The sequence below is a fragment of the Dryas octopetala genome, chromosome 7 (assembly GCF_963921425.1).
Source record: "Dryas octopetala chromosome 7, drDryOcto1.1, whole genome shotgun sequence".
NCBI lineage: Eukaryota > Viridiplantae > Streptophyta > Magnoliopsida > Rosales > Rosaceae > Dryas > Dryas octopetala.
The window spans coordinates 2,737,969-2,760,824 of NC_141372.1; the positions used below are offsets into that span (position 1 = coordinate 2,737,969).

The window sequence follows — 22,856 nt, forward strand, 5'->3', positions numbered from 1 at the left end:
ATACTTCAATTATAATTGAAGAAAACACAACCCAAAAGATTTAAAGTCACAAATCTGGACCTTTATTGAACAAATGAAACAATTAGTGGACCAAAACAGAACTTAAAAAAGATCGTGGACCAAAATTGAACTAGCTATAAAATAAGTGGACCAAATCTGTAATTTCCTCAACTATTTTTTAATGAAATAGACGCTAATAGGTAGCCAAAAATATTAGGATCTATTTGGTATCTTCTTCAGATATTAGTCCCACTTTCCTTTCAAAAACTTAAAAATAATGTATCAAATTAAACCTTAGTATTCTTAAAACAGTTTTTAAATTGCGAACCAAATATAATGGCCGGGCCTTAGTTTTGGTTAAATTTCTAACTGAACTTCGCAGTAGCCATAAACAATAGTTTCCTTGGTTAATTAGTTGCCTTGATGGGTTTTGATGACTAAGTCTGAAGTCTCTAGTTCGATGTATCAGTCAAGATTGAAGAATATGCATGGATGCTTGAACATTAATTAATTGAACATATTCTCTTGACTTCCGTACGTTGGACATCATTTGCAATGCATCTTCGAGATCGAGAATTCGACTATGACACGCACGATAGCTGCTGCATGTATTCTATATATTCTATAACCATTAATTAGTTGTTTGATTTGGTCAAGCTACACGGACATATATGAAATGCGCCAGAAAGTTAATCACACATATATATATATATATATATAATCATTAGTTCTGTTTTTCTTTTTCTTTGGTCAGTGAACTTCATTCTATTTATTTTCCATATACAATTTCCATTTTCTCAGATAAAGACAATAGGAGTGAGTAGGAGGTATTTAATCCTAATTTTCTATTATATTTTTAATGATTGCATTAAACAAAAATGACTGCTTTCATTTTTTAATTTATCCGTATGAATTGGGTTCCAGCGGTACTAATTGGACTGAATCTTCTGAATCTTTTCCACGGACTTTCATGTCATGTAGGATGCTAGCTATCTCTCCGCGTAAACTATAAGTATCATCCTTTCCTTGTTATTCTTTTCTTGTGCTTGGCAATAGGAATGACCTTTGAAAATTAAGCATTCAAATATGATTCTCACGAAAAACCATACCCCTACCATCCTAGCTCTTTTTATTTTTTCCTGCTTTCCTTTCTCTTGGATTTTCATGGCCATGGCTGCTGATCATCAAAATTACACAACGAATTATATCCCCGTGAATGTGGGCGTTGTTGTAGACCTTGATGCACCAAGTGGGAGTGGGAAGATTTATTTAAGTTGCATCAAAATGGCCCTCTTAGACTTCTATGCATCTCATTCTGAATACAACACTAGGCTGGTTCTCAACACTAGGAACTCCAAACAAACTGTTGTTGGTGCAGCTGCCGCAGGTTCTCTCTCCATCTGGTCTCCTTAAACGTTGCATTTAGCTAGAACTCAATAGATTTTTTTATGTTACGTTGGAGGGAATCAAAAATTTAACCCATTTTAACCCGAACTTGATCATATATTACTCCACTTGCTTCCTTACTACTTGAGCTACCGTACACCAATGCTTATATGTTTTCTTACTTTTTGTCTTATTTTAGCCATGTTCTTCCTTTTGTCTTTTACTAAGCTAGAAGTTAATGTTTTCAAAGGGAAAAGGGGTCCAAGGTCGCCCCCAAACCGTGTGAGACATGTAAATTAAGCCATGAAAATGATCTTGAAGGGCCAACCTAAATGTTGTTTCCCAGCGAATTTCAATGTCGTTTCCCTTTGTCACCTATCGTTAACTATCATTCATAAAGATTCTTCACCATTTTAATAAGCATTAGCATTTTTAATCTTATCAATTAAGTTAATTACCATTTTCACTTTTTCATTGAGACACAGCTCTAGATCTGATAAAGAATGAAGAAGTGCAAGCAATCCTAGGGCCAGTGACATCAATGCAAGCAAGCTTCGTTGTAAATCTTGGAGACCAAGCTTATGTCCCCATTATATCATTCTCTGCAACAAGCCCCTCTCTCGCTTCGCTCCGAAGCTCCTACTTCTTCCGAATCACACAAACGGACTCACACCAAGTGAAAGCCATAAGTTCAATTATCCAGAATTTTGGTTGGAGACAAGTTGTTCCCATCTACGTAGACAACACGTATGGAGAAGGAGTGATACCCTTTTTAATCGATGCCTTGCAAGAGGTTGGTGCTCATGTCCCTTACCGGAGTGTCATTCCCCCATCAGCCACTGATGACCAAATTGACAAAGAGCTTTACAAGTTAATGACTATGCAAACTCGAGTCTTCGTTGTGCACATGATGCCTGGTCTTTGCTCAAGGCTATTTGCCAAGGCAAAAGAGATTGGCATGATGAGCCAAGGCTATGTTTGGATCATGACCAATGGAGTAGGCAATCGTTTGAGGTCGATGGGTTCGGCCTTGAATTCGATGCAAGGAGTATTAGGTGTGGAAACTTATGTTCCAAGAACAATGGAGCTTAAAGAGTTCATAGGGAGGTGGAAAAGGCAATTCCAACAAGACAATCCAAACATCATTGATGTTGAAGTGGATGTTTTGGGGTTTCGGGCTTATGATGCTGCCTATGCACTTGCTAAGGCAGTTGAAGAAGTTGGGTATACTACGAGCTTTGATTACCAAAAGGGTAATGCTTCTTTCAACTCAACAGATCTTGATACTTTTAAGGTCTCGGAATATGGTCCCAAACTTTCCCACGCCTTATCTAGTACTAGTTTTAAAGGCATAGCTGGAGATTTCAGCCTTGAAGATGGACAACTTCAATCGTCTACTTTTAAGATTGTGAATGTAAATGGTAATGGAGTAAGACCAATTGCGTTTTGGACACCGGAAAATGGGATGGTGAGAACATTGAATTCAACAAACACAAGCATGATTTCGACTTCCAAATGCGATCTTGGACCCATTATATGGCCCGGAGAGTCTCTCTCTGTTCCAAAAGGATGGGAGATCCCAACAAATGGCCAAAAGTTGAGAATTGGTGTCCCTGTCAAGGATGGTTTTACAGAGTTTGTTAAGGTAAATAAGAATCCTAAAACAAACACCACAGATGTCACTGGGTTCAGTATTGATGTCTTTGAGGCTGCAGTACAAGTATTACCATATGCTCTTCCATATGAATTCATTCCCTTTGCAAAGCCTGATGGCACCAGCGCTGGCACTTACAATGATTTGGTCTATGAAGTCTACCTTGGGGTAAATTTCTTTATCTTTAATTAATTAATTAATAGATTAACTCAAATTAATGCACTTCATTACATGTTTTAATTATTACTAATTGCCAGAAGTTTGATGCTGTGGTGGGAGATACAACAATCAGAGCAAACAGGTCCTTTTATGTGGACTTTACAATGCCATACACAGAATCTGGTATAGTAATGGTTGTGCCAATCAAAGACACTAGAGGCAAAAATGCATGGGTTTTCTTGAAGCCTTTGACATGGGACCTTTGGCTCACAACAACTTGTTTCTTCCTGTTTATTGGGTTTGTGATTTGGGTGCTTGAACATCGAATTAATGAAGATTTCCGTGGCCCTCCTTCACACCAAGTTGGCACAAGCTTCTGGTTCTCCTTCTCAACCATGGTTTTTTCGCATAGTAATATCAATCACAACTCTCTCTAGCTAATTTCAATTACTTAAAAATTCAGTAGTATTTGGACCGTCAATTTATTTTTTGTACACTTGTTCTGCACTTTACAGGGGAGAGGGTGGTTAGCAACTTGGCTAGGTTCGTGATGGTTATATGGGTATTTGTTGTGCTGATATTGACACAAAGTTACACAGCAAATCTAGCATCACTATTAACAGTCCAACAACTGAAGCCAACTGTTACCGATATAAAGGATCTTTTGAGTAATGGGGATAACGTAGGCTACGTAAAGAATGCCTATGTTTATGAACTCTTGATACAGCTGGGTTTTCATGATTCCAAGCTCAAGGTTATTAAATCCATAGAAGAATGTGATGAAGCTCTTTCAAAAGGAAGTGCAAAGGGTGGTGTTGCTGCTGTTGTTGATGAAACCCCCAACATGAAGCTTTTTCTTGCAAAATATTGTCCCAAATACACCATGATTGGACCCATCTTTAAAACTGATGGATATGGCTTTGTAAGATCTCGATCTCTCCTCAACACATACTTATGCTCTGTACATTGTTAGTTAGTCCACACTCTTAGGTGTAGCGGTTGTCTAACATAGTATTATAGTCCTGGTTCAAGGAAGTCCTTAGTTCGAAACCACAGGTCTCTTTAGTATCAGAACCGAAGTACTTTTTGTAAAAGTCACAAAAAGTACTTCAGTTGTAGGGTACATGGGATTACATCTATACTGTCAGTATTTGTCATATATAAGTTTCTCATATATGCTTTAATTGCAGGTGTTTCCAAAACGTTCCCCTCTTGTACCCGATGTTTCACAGGCAATCCTAAACGTGACCGAAGGAGAGAAAATACTGAACATTGAAGACAAATGGTTCAAGAAAGACAGCAATTGTCAAGACTCGACGCCAAAGGTTTCTAGCAACAGTCTTGGGCTTGATAGCTTTTGGGGCCTATTCCTCATTGCAGGGTTGGTTTCAATATTTTCTCTCATCATATTTGTAGCTTCGTTTCTTTACAATCACAAGCACGTCTTGATGCAACCTGATTCGAGAGCCTCTACATGGCGAAGGATTCGGACCATGTTTGAAATTTTCAATGAAAAAGACTGGAGTTCTCATACTTTTAAAAGCAGTCAACAGAGAGATAGAATGGCTGGTAGTGTTGGAGATGCAGTTAAGGCCTCACCGAATAACAACGGGTCAGAAAGTCCATTTAGCTGTAGGAATTCTGTGTTCTTCAGTGAGCAACAAACACCATCTCCTGGTCAAGCATCTGCGGCAATACTTCCAACTGATGAGTTTGCTATCACTGTTCAAGAAATGAATACAAATCCTACAACAACTGAAGAATACAATTAACATATATATATAAGAAAAATAATGTTTGGCCTAGAAATTTGATGGAAATTCAAAAAATTAACGGGGAGGATTGAAGTGATCAGTAACATGTAAAAGTTGATGAATCTAAAAGTAAAGTTAGCCGACTCAAGTAATAGTTAAAGTGAGTTATGTGCCTTGAAGTCAAAATCCTGAAAGAAGAAACATAGAAATTATATTTGTGGTGAAGGAAGAGCTTTTCTTTGTGAGAAAATTTAGGCTTATGCATAATGTTAATTTCTTACCCTCCAATCATATGTGTAGTAATAAGAATACTCATCTGCTTTGTCAACAAAAGCTTTGTACCTTTCTGCATAATGTATATAAGCCATCTTTTATCAGGAATTTATAAATTATGTTTAGATTTAATATTCATTCTTAAAACAAGTGCATACCCTTAATATATATATATATATATATATACACACTAAAAAAAAACACTTTATGTGACAAAAATATTTGGTCGCTTAAAACAAGATTTTGTCGCCTGAGAGTTTGGGCAATGCATTTTTGTCGCCCAAATTTTGTCACCTAAATCCCATCGCGCAAGACTTTAGGCAACGAATATCAAGAATTCGTCGCATAAAGTGTACCTTTAAGCGACGAAATATGGTTTTGAGTGACAAAGAATTTTCGTCACCTAAAGTGACTTTAGGCGACAAAATTATGATGTCAAAACAAATCTTTTAGCTCAAAACAAATTAAGTTTCATAATTTGTGCAGTTTCATAAAATCTTTTAGCTCAGAACAAATTAAGTTTCTTCACAACTCCATATCCATGCATCATAACCCCAGTACAGACTTGCAAATAAAGCCCAATGATTCCATATGCTCGGTATAACAAAACTAATTATATTGAAAAATAAAAATATAAACTCCAGTTTTGGCAAAAAAGATAAAAATAAAATGAAATCATAAATAAAATTTGGCAAATACTATTGTGCATATTCCTGCAACGGTTGAAGAAAACATGCATTAGCATATGGTTACATATAGAGTGAGAAAAAAAAAGGTTTTAGCCTTGAAATAAGTTTCTAGTATAAATTTTAGTATTACTCTACTTTTAATCAAAACCTTCCATCACATATTATAGGATAATGTTGTTTAGTTAATTTCTGTATTGTTAGCGTTAAAGTCAAAATATAGAAAATCTTAATTTGGATTTGTAAATGTATAAATCAAAATAAAATAAATGAATAATTGAGCCGATAATCCTGTCATATGTACGTATCTGGACTTCCAAGCCTCTATATGTATGGTGAAAGAATGAATGGGGTCGATTGACCAAAATGAAGGCCTTTTCTCGATCCCAAAAACCGTAGAAGTTCCATAAATAATTACTATTTACCCGAAAATATTTTCCTATAATATAATATACACGTGTCAATTGAATTCGTAGACCGCAGACTCCCCGTTCACAACTGTCCACAGACTGAGTGCCACAAAGTCAATATATATATTGTTAATTCATTGCAATTTTTTTTTTTTTTTTGCTTTTATTTTTACTGGTTAGAATATTAAACGCCGATTAATGAATATTAACTATTTCTTAACTGTCCTTCCCACATGGCTGGTTTGGCTGCTAGCGGTAGTTAAGTGATTCTTCTCAAAACTTCTCAAACTTTTCGTAGAACTTTCGTGTAATAATATCATGTGATGTACGTGTACCTCCCTCTTCTACTTAATCAATAATATTTGCTACTTGTGATTAAAGAAAAAGGAAAAAGAAAACTATATAAATGTAAGTAGCATCCTTTCCTCGTTAATTACCTTTGCAAAGCATTCAAATATGATCAGCAAGAAGAAGCACACCCATACCAATACCATCCTTGTTATTTTGAAATTTTTCTGCTTTCTTTTCTCATGGATTTTCATGGCCATGGCTGCTGATCAAAACACAACTAATTATATCCCAGTGAATGTGGGGGTTGTTCTTGACCTTGATGCACAGAGTGGGGAGATTTATTTGAGTTGCATCAAAATGGCCCTCTCAGATTTCTATGCAACTCATGCTTACTACAACACTAGGCTGCTTCTCAACACTAGAAACTCCAAACAAACTGTTGTTGGTGCAGCTGCCGCAGGTTCTCTCCATCTCCGTCTCTCCATCAACCATTCATGCATATATATAGCTAGCAATTTAATAAACTTAACATTTAGCACCCTTTTTTTTTTTTTTTTGGTATTCAAACATAGGATATACCGCTTCCTCACCCTAGCTTCCAGATGTCACTTCAGCTAGAACGCAGAAGAATAACATAGGCTGTTAATTAAGTATATTATCTCCTTTTATGCATGCATTAATTTCATATATTTTTCAGTCTATAAACCTATAATTAATGTCAAAATTATGAAGAGATCGAATTATACGTAAGTATGCTATGGATTTATTTGGAAGGCTAAAAGCGAGCGCACTACAAGAAATATGAGAAAACCACACCTCTTATTGGTGACATAAAATGAGGTGGCAATTGAGAACTTTAGTCTCTATTGCCCAATTACTACCAATTTTTGTTAAAATAGAGACACTTCAATCCCTATTATCCAATCGTCACCTCATTCTATGTCACCAATAAGGATGAGTTTTGCTCACATTCCTTGTAGTAGCGTAACATGTTTTTGTCCTTTTCAAGCACTTATTATTGACTAATATATTCATCATAATATGTTTATGTCATTTTTCTTTAATTTTGTGTGTAAATCTGTGATGTACATTTTAGTGAACACAAAAGTAGTTTTTTATCAATTAAATTAGTGCCAATTAAAATGATCTGTCATGCCCATGCAAATGGGTATATCCGTTTGTGTGGTCGCTCACATGCCTAACAAGACAGGTGTTGTGAATTAAAAAATAAATAAATAAATAAGACAGGGTTCTTTTAGGTCAAAAAATAAGACAGGGTTGCGACAATTAACGAAAAGAAAAATTAGAAAGGGTCATATGCTTTGTATTTTACTAAGCTAGAAGTTAAGGATTTCATTAATTTACACATCTCATGAAAATGAAAAGGGGTCCAAGGTCGCATCGATCCAAGCCGTGTGAGACCTGTAAAACTTTGTAAATTATTTTGAAGGGTCAACCTAAAAGTTGTTCTAATATATGTCGTTTCGAAACGTACAAAGATTCTTGACCATCTTTAAGAAGAATAAGAATTTTTTACGTAAACGTACAAATTAATCACAATTTTCAATTTTCCAATGCAGCTCTAGATCTGATAAAGAATGAACAAGTGCAAGCAATCCTAGGGCCAGTGACATCAATGCAGGCCACCTTCGTTGTTAATCTGGGAGGCCAAGCTCATGTCCCCATTATATCATTTTCTGCAAGCAGCCCATCTCTCACTTCGCTCAGAAGCTGCTACTTCTTCCGAATCACACAAACTGACTCACACCAAGTGCAAGCCATAAGCTCCATAGTTCAAAATTTTGGCTGGAAACAAGTTGTGCCCATCTACGTAGACAATACGTATGGGGAGGGAGTCATACCCTTTTTAATCGATGCCTTGCAAGATGCTGGTGCTCATGTCCCATACAGAAGTGCCATTCCCCCATCAGCCACTGATGATCAAATATACAAAGAGCTTTACAAGTTGATGACTATGCCAACTCGAGTCTTTATTGTGCACATGATGCCCCGTCTTTGCTCTAGGCTATTTTCCAAGGCAAAAGAGATTGGGATGATGAGCCAAGGCTATGTTTGGATCATGACACGTACCAATGGAGTAGGCAATCGTTTGAGGTCGATGGGTTGGGTTTTGAATTCGATGCAAGGAGTGTTAGGTGTAGAAACCTATGTTCCAAGAACAAGGGAGCTTAATGAATTCATAGCGAGGTGGAAAAGGCAATTCCAACAAGACAATCCAAACATCATTGGTGCGGAATTGGATGTTTTTGGGTTTCGGGCATATGATGCCGCTTTTGCGCTAGCCATGGCAGCTGAACAAGTTGGGTATAGTACAAGCTTTGATTTCCCAAAAGGTAATAATGCTTCCTTTAACTCAACAGGTCTTGATACTTTTAAGGTCTCCCAATATGGTCCAAAACTTTCCCACGCCTTATCTAGTAGTAGTTTCAAAGGCATTGCTGGAGATTTCAGCCTTGTAGATGGACAACTTCAATCGTCTACTTTTAAGATTGTCAATGTAAATGGTAATGGAGTCAGAGCGATTGCATTTTGGACACCGGAAAATGGGATGGTGAGAACATTGAATTCAACAAACAAAAGCATGATTTCGACTTCCAAGTGTGATCTTGGACCCATTATATGGCCCGGAGAGTCACACTCTGTTCCAAAAGGATGGGAAATCCCAACAAATGGCAAAAAGTTGAGAATTGGAGTCCCTGTCAAGGATGGTTTTACTGAGTTTGTTAAGGTCACAAAGAATCCAAGCACTAACACAACAGATGTCACTGGGTTCAGTATTGATGTCTTTAAGGCTGCAGTGGAAGTATTACCATATGCTCTGCCTTATGAGTTCATTCCCTTTGCAAATCCTGATGGCACCAGTGCTGGCACTTACAATGATTTGGTCTATCAAGTCTATCTTGGGGTAAAATTCTATATCTTTAATTAATTAATAAATAGATTATGACAATAATTGATTGGAATTAATGCACTTAATTACATTACATGATTTAATTTGTCAGAAGTTTGATGCTGTGGTGGGAGATACAACAATCAGAGCAAACAGGTCCTTGTATGTGGACTTTACACTGCCATACACAGAATCTGGTATAGCAATGGTTGTGCCAATCATAGACACTAGAGGCAAAAATACATGGGTTTTCTTGAAGCCTTTGACATGGGGCCTTTGGCTCACAACAACTTGCTTCTTCCTGTTTATTGGGTTTGTGATTTGGGTGCTTGAACATCGAATTAATGAAGATTTTCGTGGCCCTCCTTCACACCAAGTTGGCACAAGCTTCTGGTTCTCCTTCTCAACCATGGTTTTTTCGCATAGTAATTATCAATCTCACCTCTCTCTAGCTAATTTCAATTACTTAAGAATTCAGTAGTATTTGGAAAGTCAATTAATTGTTTGTACACTTGTGCTGCACTTTACAGGGGAGAGGGTGGTTAGCAACTTGGCCAGGTTCGTGATGGTTATATGGGTATTTGTTGTGCTGATATTGACACAAAGTTACACAGCAAATATAGCATCACTATTAACAGTCCAACAACTGAAGCCAACTGTTACCGAAATAAAAGATCTTTTGAGTAATGGGGATAACGTAGGCTACATAAAGAATGCCTATGTTTATGAACTCTTGATACAACTGGGTTTTCATGATTCCAAGCTCAAGGTTATTAAATCCATGGAAGAATGTGATGAAGTTCTTTCAAAAGGGAGTGCAAAGGGTGGTGTTGCTGCTGTTGTTGATGAAAGCCCAAACTTGAAGCTTTTTGTTGCAAAATATTGTCCCAAATACACCATGATTGGACCCATCTTTAAAACTGATGGGTATGGCTTTGTAAGATCTCTTTCCTCGACACATGCTTATGCTTTGTACATTGTTAGTTGGTTCATTCTCTTGGGGTCTAGTGGTTGTCTAATATAGTACCATAGTCCGTTCAAGGAAATCCTAAGTTCAAAACTACAGGTCTCTGTGGTATCATAACTTCGGTTTCAGGGTGGGATTACATCTACACTGTCTGTATTTGTTTGCCAAAATGATCATATGAGTTTCTCATATATGCTTTAATTGCAGGCGTTTCCAAAACGTTCCCCTCTTGTACTCGATGTTTCACAGGCAATCCTAAATGTGACCGAAGGGGAGAAAATACTGAACATTGAAGACAAATGGTTCAAGAAAGACAGCAATTGTCAAGATTCGACGCCAAAGGTTTCTTGCAACAGTCTTGGGCTTGATAGCTTTTGGGGCCTATTCCTCATTGCAGGGGTGGCTTCAATATTTGCTCTCATCTTATTTGTAGCTTCGTTTCTTTACAATCACAAGCACGTATTGATGCAACCTGATTCGAGAGACTCTACATGGCGAAGGATTCGGGCCATGTATGCAATTTTCAATGAAAAAGACTGGAGTTCTCATACTTTTAAAAGCAGTCAACAGAGAGATAGAATGGCTGGTAGTGTTGGAGATGCAGTTAAGGCCTCACCAAATAACAACGGGTCAGAAAGTCCATTTAGCTGTAGGAATTTTGTGTTCTTCAGTGAGCAATAAACACCATCTCCTGGTCAAGCATCTGCGGCAATACTTCCAACTGATGAGTTTGCTATCACTCTGCAAGAAATGCATACAAATCCTACAACAACTGACGAATACAATTAACGGAGAAAAATAATGTTTGCCCTAGAAATTTGATGGAAATTCAAAAAATTAACGGAGAGGATTGAAGTGAGTAACATGTAAAAGTTGATGGACCATAGAGTGTAAGAGTAAAGTTGGCCGACTCAATAATGCTTAAGGTAAAGTTTGAAAACTGTTGTTTTAATTAAGCCTTCATTAATTCATATCGGGCCTACAAATTCATGACGATTCTTGACCCACCAAGTCCAATCTCATCAAGCCATTCAGCCCAATCCAATACTTACTCAAGCTAGCAATCTTATTCCCAGCAAAACAAAAACTACATTTTTTTATCAAATAAAAATTCGTCCAGACTCCAGAGTTCCAGACCAAAAAAAAAAAAGGTCAAAATTAGTCTACCTTGAAATTCCATTTTTATTTTATTTTCTGGAGCCGTGAGCTCTTCGCCAATTTCTCGTGCCACAGCAATGAGTTTCATCCGTATAGTATGGCGCGCTAATAACAAGTGAGCCTTCCTCTCATGAAAACCTGTGAGTTTCTTGCTCATACATGAACTGCTTATTTGAACTTGAACTGGATACATACAAACTTGGCTACGATTTGGTCGAGTCTTGACGTTGTAGATGGCTACAGGCTAGCCTTGCACTTTTCCATTACACCCTTCAATACTGCATTACAGGTGTTTGATGAAATGTTTGACAAAGCTGTGAAGTTTTTGTGAGCGGAATGGCAATTGAATTGTGTACAAATACTTCTTTTGGAGACCTTCTACCATACGGTGCAGTGTGACATCCGCACCCCACAATTATTCCTTCTTTTAATAGGTTTTTAAAATTAAGTTTAGATTAAGACAAAAAGCAAACTTATATAATTAAAATCTATTTAGATTCAAGATTAAAAAATTACGTTAAAAAAAAAAAAAAAAAAAACACCACCTAAGACTCAATGACTTAATAGTGTCGATGGTATTCTTGGAGTTTGATTATGCATGAAACAGTATTTTGTGTATTTTATGAATGAAATCTTCTTGTGATGATAAACTCATAATAACATGTCTTGCACTCTTCCTTGTTAGTACGAGTTTGAGATGGAATGAGAAGCAGAGGTCAAGTCCTGTGGTTATTTAATTTGGTCCCCAAAAAAACAGAAAGTCTAGTCGTCGGTCCGGAAGGGATCTTTGCTATTGTTTAAGTTGGTCAAAGTATGAAAGTATCAATATACGGGGAGCTGAAATGCTCTAGACAATATCTAGAAGACTAATACCCAGCTACAAGTTTTATTCATTTTATTCCATGATTACCATAAAAATTCAAGACAATGGGACAAACCGTGTCTTTTTTGATATTTATGATTACATTGAACCAAATTGCTAGCGTATCTGATGGATGGTCTATCTAGGACTTTCAAATTCTTCACACCCATCACAATCTCAATACATGTATAAATAAGTTGTTTGGACAGTTAATTGGGACCAAGTAAAGGAACAGAATAAGCAGCTTTCAACAGATTCAAATATGATTAAGCAGCTTCCTCTTTCTCTCTTTTTCTTTTTCCTTTCTTCATGGATTTCCTTGGCCATGGCACAAAACAGAACCATCCCAGTGAATGTGGGGGTTGTTCTTGATGACCTTAATTCACGGGAAGGAAAGGTTTGGTTGAGCTGCATCAAAATGGCCCTCTCAGACTTTTATGCATCTCATGCTTACTACAGGACTAGGCTGGTTTTGAACATCAGGGACTCCAAACAAAATGTAGTCAGTGCAGCTGCTGCAGGTAATTCTCTCTCATTTGGATTTTAAGTTTTAACACTTGGGACTCCAAACCAGATTCATCTTTATGATCTTAACAATTTTGCTAAGCATATATAAGCATTGTTTAATCTTATCAAATAAATTATGATTTTCTCCTTTTTCATTGAGAGACAGCTCAAGATCTCATAAAGAATGCAGAAGTGCAAGCAATCCTGGGGCCTGTGACATCAATGCAAGCAGGCTTTCTTATTCATTTGGGAGACCAAGCTCAGGTGCCCATTATATCATTTTCTGCAACAAGCCCTTCTCTTAATTCACTCCGGAGCTCCTTCTTTTTCCAACTTGCACAGAACGACTCATCCCAAGTGAAAGCCATAAGTGCCATTGTAAAATCTTTTGGATGGAGACAAGTTGTGCCCGTCTACATAGACAATGAGTTCGGGGAGGGAGTCATACCGTTCTTAACTGATGCCTTGGAAGAGGTCGATGCTCGTGTCCCCTACCGGAGTGTCATATGCCCATCAGCCACCGATGGTCAAATTACTGAAGAGCTTTACAGGTTAATGACGATGCAAACTAGAGTCTTCATTGTTCACATGACGAGTGATCTATCCTCTAGGCTATTTGCCAAGGCAAAAGAGATTGGAATGATGACCAAAGACTATGTTTGGCTCACCACTAATGAGATACCTAATAGTTTAAAGTCTCTGAATTCTTCGGTCATCAACTCCATGAACGGTGTATTGGGTGTACAAACTTACGTTCCAAGAACAACCAAGCTTGAAGAGTTCATGCTAAGGTGGAAGCGGCAGTTCCCACAAGACAATCCAACCATGGTTGATGCTGCATTGGATGTTTTTGGACTTTGGGCTTATGATGCTGCTTTTGCACTAGCCATGGCAATTGAAGAAGTTGGGACTACAAAATTTGGCTTCCAAAAGACTAATGCTTCCTTCAACTCGACAGATCTTGAAGGTTTTGAGGTCTCTCAATATGGTCCAAAAATTTGCCAAGCCTTGTCAATTACTCGATTTGAAGGCATCGCTGGAGATTTCAGCCTTGTTGATGGGCAACTTCAATCATCCACTTTTCGGATAGTTAATGTAAATGGTGGTGTAGCAAGACCAATTGGAATTTGGACACCACAAAATGGACTGGTGAACGAATTGAATTCAACAAACACAAGCATATTTTCAACTTCCAAGTTCAATATTGGACCTATTATATGGCCGGGAGATTCTACCCCTGTTCCCAAGGGATGGGAGATCCCAACAAACGGCAAGAAGTTGAGAATAGGAGTTCCTGTCAAGGTTGGTTTTACTGATTTTGTTAATATCACGAAAGATCCTAGCACTAACACAACAGATGTCACTGGGTTCACTATTGACGTCTTTAAGGCTGCAGTGGATTTATTACCATACACTCTTCCTTATGAGTTCATTCCCTTTGCAAAGCCTGATGGCACGAGCGCCGGGACTTACAGTGATTTGTGCTATCAAGTATATCTTGGGGTAAAATTCCTCATCTTTAATATTACAGTACAATAACTGATCATATTGTCCTCGTATCTACATCTATATAACTCGAATTTGAATACTATCAATTTCATTGCTGAGATGATAATGAATGTTTATCTTTACTTGACAGAACTTTGATGCTGTGGTGGGAGATACAACAATTAGAGCAGATAGGTCATTGTATGTAGACTTCTCCATGCCATACACTGAATGTGGTGTAGTAATGGTTGTGCCAGTCATAGACATGAGGAGCAAAAATGCATGGGTTTTCTTGAAGCCTTTGACATGGGACCTTTGGCTCACAACTTTTTGTTTCTTCGTTCTTATTGGTTTTGTGGTTTGGGTTCTTGAGCATCGAATTAATGAAGATTTTCGTGGCCCTCCGTCACATCAAGTTGGCACCAGCTTCTGGTTCTCCTTTTCAACCATGGTCTTTTCACAGAGTAACTGTCCATGAAAATTTCAATATTTCTGATTCTGCAAGTATATCCTTATTATCAAAAATTTTATAAGCTAACTGGTACATATGAATTTTTAACAAGTCCTTGTGCACTGTACAGGGGAGAGGGTGGTTAGCAACTTGGCTAGATTCGTGATGGCTATATGGGTATTTGTTGTGCTAATACTAACACAAAGTTACACAGCCAGTCTAGCATCACTATTAACAGTCGAACAACTGAAGCCAACTGTTACGGATATAAAGGATCTATTAAGGAATGGGGATAACGTTGGCTACATGAAGAATGCTTATGTTTACGATCTCTTGAAGCAAGTAGGCTTCGCTGATTCCAAGCTCAAGGGTCTTACAACTATGGAAGAAATTGATGAAGCTCTTTTAAAAGGGAGTGCAAATGGTGGTATTTCTGCTGTTGTTGATGAAACGCCCAACATGAAGCTTTTTCTTGCAAAATATTGTTCTAAATATACCATGATAGGACCCATCTCTAAGACTGTTGGGTTTGCCTTTGTAAGATCTCTCCCCTCTTAAGTACATACACACTTATACACACATATATAACACACTCAAGCTAAAATGATTGAGTTTCTTAATTTTCTGATCACGAGGTCATGACTTTGCAGGTGTTTCCAAAACGTTCCCCTCTTCTACCCGATGTTTCCCAGGCAATCCTTAACATGACCGAAGGAGAGAAGATGATGAACATTGATAACAAATGGTTCAAGAAAGAAAGAAATTGTCAAGATAAATCCATCCCAAGGGTCTCTAGCAACAGTCTTGGCCTTGATAGCTTTTGGGGTTTGTTCCTCATTGCTGGGGTGGCTTCAGTACTTGCTCTCATCATCTTTGTAGCTTCCTTCCTGTACAAGCATAGGCAAATCTTGATGCACCATGATTCAAGAGCCTCTAGATGGAAAAGGATCGGGACCATGTTCAAGATTTTCAACGAAAAAGACCTCAACTCTTATATGTTCAAGAGAAGTCAAGAGCGAGATGGTATCTCTGGTGGTCGAGATCATGATTATGCAGTGAATGCTAATTCGCCGAATAATTACTGGTTAGAAAGTCAATCAAGCTATATTTCCAACCACACAGACACAAATTCTGTATTCTTCGGAGAGCAACAAACACCATCTACTGTTCAAGCATCTTTGGAAAAAGTTACAAGTTCCAATTGTTGAGCTTGCTTTCACAATTCAAGAATGCAAAGAACTGCTGAAGCAGCTCAAGAATACATTTAATATATATTTTCCCACTTCTGGTTATGACAAGAATACAATAGTTGCACCACCATCCTTGATTTTGTGTAGATATATAAAGTCAGATAGTCGTGTTACATATATACATAGTTGCAGATTGTAGCATTGTATATAAAATATAACTTCTTGGAGAAACAATACTAATACAAGCTAGCCATGACAAACCACTGCAAACCCATTTGAAGATGTAGGCAGAGCCCAAACCAGCAGACTGAAGTAGTAATATAAATTATTAAAAAAAACTGGAAGTGCTTTATATTAATACAAGATGGGTACAAAATGGTTAAATATGGTGTCAACGATATGTGTATATATATGTTTTCACCAAAAAAAAAAAGAACAATATGTGTATATGTGTATGCATATCACTCTGTCTGTGAGAAATCTGGTAATTGTCTGCAGACTTTGAGGACTCCCATTTCAGCCAATAAATGATTGAACATTAGATATTTTCGGTATACACATTAGATTTTCATCTTCTGAAGACTTGAACCTGTGGTGACTTGCATTATTTAGTCAAGGGAATTCTAGTATTCCAAATAAAGTTCCTAGTGTTTTAAAAGAAGTTTTTTATGTCAATTTGACTACTAAAAGCTCAGGATCCTAGTTTGCTGGTAGTGTAGATCTTACTGGTGTAGGTACGTAGTCTTAAATTTCCTATATACAATTAGTTAAAAGGAAAAAAAAAACTGACAATCCATAATCTATTGAAAGGCATGGATCAATCTTGTTAATTTGAGAACCACACTAATAATTCTTTTTTTTTTGGGGGGGGGGGGGGGGGGGGGGGGGGGCTCCAATGAGGTCTAAGACTTGGTTTGGTCAAAGTACACAGGTACGCGGAGATGAAATGCTTGAGACAATATCTAGAATACTTTCGTCCCATAGTCTTAATTTTAGCAATTTTACTCATATACTTTCATACCAATTGCAATCTAAGTCGAAAACATTTAACCTATCTATTTAAAAAACATAAATTCGATGTGGCATACGTATTTAATCTATCTAATGGACATATCATATTGAATATTTGTCTTTCAAAATAGACGAGATTAACATTTTGAACTTGATTGTGATGTTATGAAAATGCAGGACTAAAACTGCTAAATTGAAACTACAGACAAAAGTGAAAAATGATTGAAAAATGCAATTATCAACCAATAAAAAAATTAGAATTATTGTCAATTAATTAATTTAGAAAAGCGTATGACCAGCAATCAAAAACCCTCGTGGTAATATTGCCCAGAGATTAAACTAGTACTGCCGCCACAAAGTCAATTAGTTTCGATAGTTCACCCTACTTAATATATTTATTACATTGAACCTAGCATAAGTGCTTGTTCTTAATTTCCATAGATATATTTAAAATGAATATTCAAACGGTAGCGTATCTGATGGATTGTATACCACATAAGTACTTTCAAATTCCACTATCTATCGACCAGTTCCATCTCTATCTCATCTCCATATAAATAGCTTTCTTTGGACAATTAACTGGACTGATCGATCAATACAGGAATACCAAATTAAGCAGCTTTCAAATTAAAGATTCAAATATGATCAAGAAGAACCCCACCATCAACCTAGTTCTAATTTTTTCTATTTTTTTCTTCTTTCTTTCTTCATGGGTTTTTTTGGCCATGGCACAAAACAAAACCAACAATACTTATAACCCAGTGAATGTGGGAGTTGTTCTTGACCTTGATAAACTGAGTGGGAAGATTTGGCTGAGTTACATCAAAATGGGCCTCTCATGCTCACTACAAGACTAGGCTGGTTTTGAACACTAGGGACTCCAAACAAAATGTTGTTGGTGCAGCTGTCGCAGGTTAATTCTCCTTTAGCTTTTTTGGATGTTATTCATAGCTAGCTTTATTAATTTCTCGTTTAACCACAGCTTTCTAGTTAAGCATTGCTGTCATAATGATTAAAATGATACACTCTTCTTTTTTCTGTTTTTCAATAAATAACTTTGGTAAGTCAATTTCGCTTTGGTTAGAGCACGGTCTGAAATTATCAAGACCAAAACCAATTCACACAGAGAAATTTATTTAAAATTATTTGAGGTTTCGACAGTGTTTTGTGTATGTTTTAAGTTGAAGGACATATAGGATTATTAGGTACTTGAGTATGATCCAAAAAAAAAAAAAAAATTGGACCCTTTTGACTTGATTTCGAACACTTAATTTAAAATTGAATAAACGTAGTCGTTTTTCTTTGTGGAAAATAACATCTAGTTGGGCCTGAGTTGGGTTTCTTTCTAAGCTAGAAAAGTTGAGGCCCAAAGTGGTTGACTTACTGGACTCCCATCAGGCCCAATATTGTTTAGCAATTCAAACTTTTGTACAAATCAAAGCAACATGTGTTTATTGGGCTTTGGGGTTGTGGGTGTTTACAATTCAATAGCTCATGTTTCGAATGCTTATGCACTTGTCGTCCAATACGAATACGGGTAACCATGGACCATGTTATTGTATAAGATAACACGTTTGTTTTTATATAAAAGTGTATATAGTATCATGTGGATGACCCATTATGTAGATAACTCGTATGTGGAATTGTGGATGCAAGAATTTGTACACTAAACTTTCACTTAATATTTCACCAAAAAAAATCTTCATCAAATATTTATGATTAATTTTCTTTTCCATATTGAATAACAGCTCTCGATCTGATCAACGATGCAAAAGTGCAAGCCATCCTCGGGCCAAAGACATCAATGCAGACGAGCTTTGTCATCAACCTCGGAGACCAAGCTCATGTACCTATCATATCATTTTCTGCAACAAGCCCATCTCTCACTTCGCTCCGAAGCTCCTACTTCTTCCAATTTGCACAAAACGACTCGTCCCAAGTGAAAGCCATAACTGCTCTTGTCAAAGCTTTTGGATGGAGACAAGTTGTGCCCATCTACGTAGACACCGAGTTTGGGGAAGGTGTCATGCCATTTTTGACTGATGCCTTGGAAGAGGTCGATGCTCGTGTTCCTTATCGGAGTGTCATCTCCCAATCAGCCACCGATGACCAAATTGTGAAAGAGCTTTACAAGTTGATGACTATGCAAACTCGAGTCTTCATTGTGCACATGACCCCCCGTCTATGCTCGAGGCTATTTGTCATGGTCAAAGAGATTGGAATGATGGACAAAGGCTATGTTTGGATTACAAGTGATGGGATTACTAATCTCTTAAATTTGATGAGTTCTTCTGTCATAGATTCGATGCAGGGTGTATTGGGTGTGCAAACTTACGTCCCAAGAAACAAAGTGCTTGAAAAATTTAAGATGAGGTGGAAAAGGCAATTCCAACATGACTATCCAACTGTTGTTGATACTAAATTGGATGTTTTTGGACTTTGGGCTTATGATGCTGCCTTTGCGCTAGCTATGGCAATTGAACAAGTTGGGAGTGTAAATACAAGCTTTGGGTTCGAAAAGAGTACAAATTCTTCTTTCAACTCGACTGATCTTGAAGGTTAAGAGGTGTCTCAATATGGTCCGGAAATTGGTCGAGCTTTGTCAATGACTAGATTTGAAGGCATAGCAGGAGATTTCAGACTTGTTGATGGGCAACTTCAGTCATCAACTTTCAAGATTGTGAATGTAAATGGTGGTGGAGGCAGATGAATTGGGTTTTGGACAACGCAAAATGGACTGGTTAGAAAATTGGGTTCATCATCAAGAAACTCATCAAGCCTGTTTTCGACTTCCGAGGGCAAACTCCGACCCATTATATGGCCTGGGGATTCGATCTCTGCTCCCAAGGGATGGGAGATTCCAACAAATGGGAAGAAGTTGAGAATAGGAGTTCCTGTGAAGGAAGGGTTTACTGAGTTTGTTAAGGTAACGAGAGATCCTAACACAAACGCAACAGATGTCACTGGGTTCAGTATTGATGTGTTCAAGGCTGCAGTGGAAATATTGCCTTATGCTCTTTCTTATGAGTTCATTCCCTTTGCAAACTCTGATGGCACAATGGCTGGCACTTACAATGATTTGTGCTATCAAGTCTATCTTGGGCTGAATTTCTTAATCTCTAGTTAATTAATACAATAACTGATTGGAATTAATGCACTTAATTACATGGTTTAACTAATTACTAATTGGGCAGAACTTTGATGCTGTGGTGGGAGATATAACAATCAGAGCAAACAGATCAATGTATGTAGACTTTACAATGCCATACACAGAATCTGGTGTGGTGATGGTTGTGCCAGTCAAAGACATCAGGAGCAAAAATGCTTGGGTTTTCTTGAAGCCTTTGACATGGGACCTTTGGCTCACAACTGCTTGTTTCTTCTTCTTCATTGGTTTTGTGGTTTGGGTTCTTGAACACCAAATTAATGAAGATTTTTGTGGCCCTCCTTCACATCAAGTTGGCACCAGCGTCTGGTTTGCCTTCTCAACCATGGTCTTTTCACATAGTAATGAAACATAACCTCTAGCAAACTATTAATTTTATTGATACTAATTACTGTAACAATTTTCTTTGGTGCTAATACTAATGAATCTGAACTTTATAGGGGAGAGAGTGGTTAGCAACTTGTCTAGATTTGTGATGCTTATACTGACACAAAGTTACACAGCCAGTCTAGCTTCACTATTAACAGTCAGGCAACTCCAGCCGGTTGTTTCCAATATAAAGGATCTTCTAAGAAATGGGGACACCGTGGGGTACGCAGAGAATACATATGTTTATGGACTGTTGAGAGACGTAGGCTTTGATGAGTCCAAGCTCAAGGTTTTTAAATCAGTGGAAGAATGTGATGAACTTCTTTCAAAAGGGAGTGCAAATGGTGGTATTGCTGCTGCTATTGATGAAACCCCCAGCATTAAGCTTTTTCTTGCAAAATACTGTAACAAATATACAATGGTTCTTGGCCACAAAAAAAAAATACACAATGGTTGGACCCATCTTTAGAACTGATGGCTTTGCCTTTGTAAGACCTCCCTCCCCCCATATCTCCTTATACATACATATACACATATGTCCACACATGTTCTGATGCCGGACAATCTGGTTTCTTTGCAGGTGTAAATCTGGATCATTGATTAGATTAACTCTTAATTGAATGTGTGGTCCAAATTCATAGTATAGTAAAATGACATTACCTTATGCATTTATGCATGCTTTGTTTATTAATTTGCTGATCAAAATGAGGTGACTTAATTTGCAGGTGTTTCCAAAACGCTCGCCTCTTGTAATGGATGTTTCACAAGCAGTCCTAAACGTGACGGAAGGAGATGTGATGATGAACATTGAAAACAAATGGTTCAGTAAAGAAAGCAATTGTCAAGATAACACCAGCCCAAAGTTGTCTAGCAACAGTCTTGGCCTTGATTGCTTTTGGGGCCTTTTCCTCATTGCAGGGGTGGCCTCAATACTCGTCCTAATCATATTTGTAGCTTCCTTTCTTTACAAGCATAGGCACGCACGTCTTGATAAATATAATACAGTGGAAAGGATTCGGGCCATGCTTGAAATTTTCAATGAAACAGACTGGAGCTCTCATACTTTTAAGAGCAATCAACAGCGAGATGAAATCGCTGGTGTTGAAGATGCAGCAGCAGTTAAGGCCACACCAAACAACCAGTACTGCCCAGAAAGTCCATTCAGCGATGTTTCAAATATCACAGATACACATTGTGTGTGACTTGTTTGGAGAACAACGAAGTAGCGCAGCGCCATCTACTATTGGTCAAGGGTCTCCAGAAGTAGTTTCGGATATTGGGCTTGCTATGATCACAATTGATCAACAAGTGCAAACAACTCCTAAAACAGCTCAACAATACAGTTAATTAAAACTTTAATTTGCCAGTACTCCTGGAATGATAGTATAAAATATTACACAATCATCCATAATTTTGTATATATTATATAAAAATTCTCATGTTAACATCATTTGGTGAATAAAATTTAGTATATAAATTTAATGAGTGTAGCAGTACTCATTTCTCTCGGCTTGAATTGGTATAAGTTTATAACTCATCTTGTTTAGTAAGAACTGGAAACTTGATTGATGTGATTGTAAGCCTATAACCGTTTCCCAACAATTTCTCAGTAAATAAGGTTCCTTGGGTTACAAGTTTAAGCCTTATTTTAAAAAATCGTGAATTTATTAATTGGACATCAGATCTGTTGTTTAATATATCTTCTCAAATCTCAACTTTAAGGAAGTCACCATCTCTTATTAGAAGAGTGCTTATCACCGACAGTGCTTCGCTAACCACCAAGTACAAAAATTAATTGTTGTCATGTTTCAGGATTTGCTTGGAAATTGCAGTTCTCTTAATTTGTAAGAGCAACTTTTATTTAATTTTAGGTTTGAAATCTTTCTTAAGATTGGTTCTGGTCCTTCTGGACTTTTCTATCTGAGAGCTGACTTGGCAATCAAATTCCAGAATTTCCATGACCTAGACAAGTCCATGACCGCGAGGCAGAATTCTAGCTAATATGAATCTGTATTCATTTGCTTTCCAACTAGGTACTAAAGTCCTTTTCAAAATAAAATTTTTAGTTATATAATTAATTCAAAGAAGAGTTAGAGTCTAGTCCATTTTATAAGTCTTTCTTAGATTAAAAACGGTAGTAATTTAGGATTTTTAATTAAGTTA

At 37.3% G+C, this 22,856-nt stretch overlaps 2 protein-coding genes and 2 pseudogenes across 6 annotated transcripts; all 4 read left to right on the forward strand.

The window, feature by feature from the left end:
- The first annotated feature begins 1,131 nt into the window (after positions 1-1,131).
- LOC147278440 (glutamate receptor 2.8-like) lies at positions 1,132-4,971 on the forward strand. Its single transcript, XM_086250240.1, has 5 exons — positions 1,132-1,387; positions 1,872-3,208; positions 3,298-3,610; positions 3,715-4,121; positions 4,390-4,971. The coding sequence occupies exons 1-5, from the start codon at positions 1,165-1,167 to the stop codon at positions 4,969-4,971; spliced, it is 2,862 nt and encodes a 953-aa protein (XP_086106366.1). The 5' UTR covers positions 1,132-1,164.
- A 1,984-nt stretch (positions 4,972-6,955) lies between these two features.
- Positions 6,956-11,280, forward strand: LOC147278441 (glutamate receptor 2.8-like; annotated as a pseudogene).
- Positions 11,281-11,587: 307 nt separating this feature from the next.
- On the forward strand, positions 11,588-16,320 carry LOC147278442 (glutamate receptor 2.8-like). 5 transcript variants are annotated; one of them, XM_086250748.1, is made up of 6 exons: positions 11,588-11,764; positions 12,851-13,032; positions 13,185-14,521; positions 14,658-14,970; positions 15,088-15,494; positions 15,608-16,320. In XM_086250748.1, exons 1-6 carry the CDS (start codon positions 11,727-11,729, stop codon positions 16,163-16,165), a joined length of 2,835 nt encoding a protein of 944 aa, XP_086106874.1. In that variant the 5' UTR covers positions 11,588-11,726; the 3' UTR covers positions 16,166-16,320. The 5 variants fall into 5 exon arrangements, with proteins under 5 accessions (XP_086106874.1, XP_086106876.1, XP_086106873.1 ...); XM_086250750.1 differs by having other exon boundaries at positions 11,643-13,032; positions 13,185-14,320; positions 14,408-14,521; XM_086250752.1 differs by having other exon boundaries at positions 11,645-11,789; positions 12,971-13,032; positions 13,181-14,521.
- A 1,479-nt stretch (positions 16,321-17,799) lies between these two features.
- Positions 17,800-22,040, forward strand: LOC147278443 (glutamate receptor 2.1-like; annotated as a pseudogene).
- The last annotated feature ends 816 nt before the right edge of the window (positions 22,041-22,856 follow it).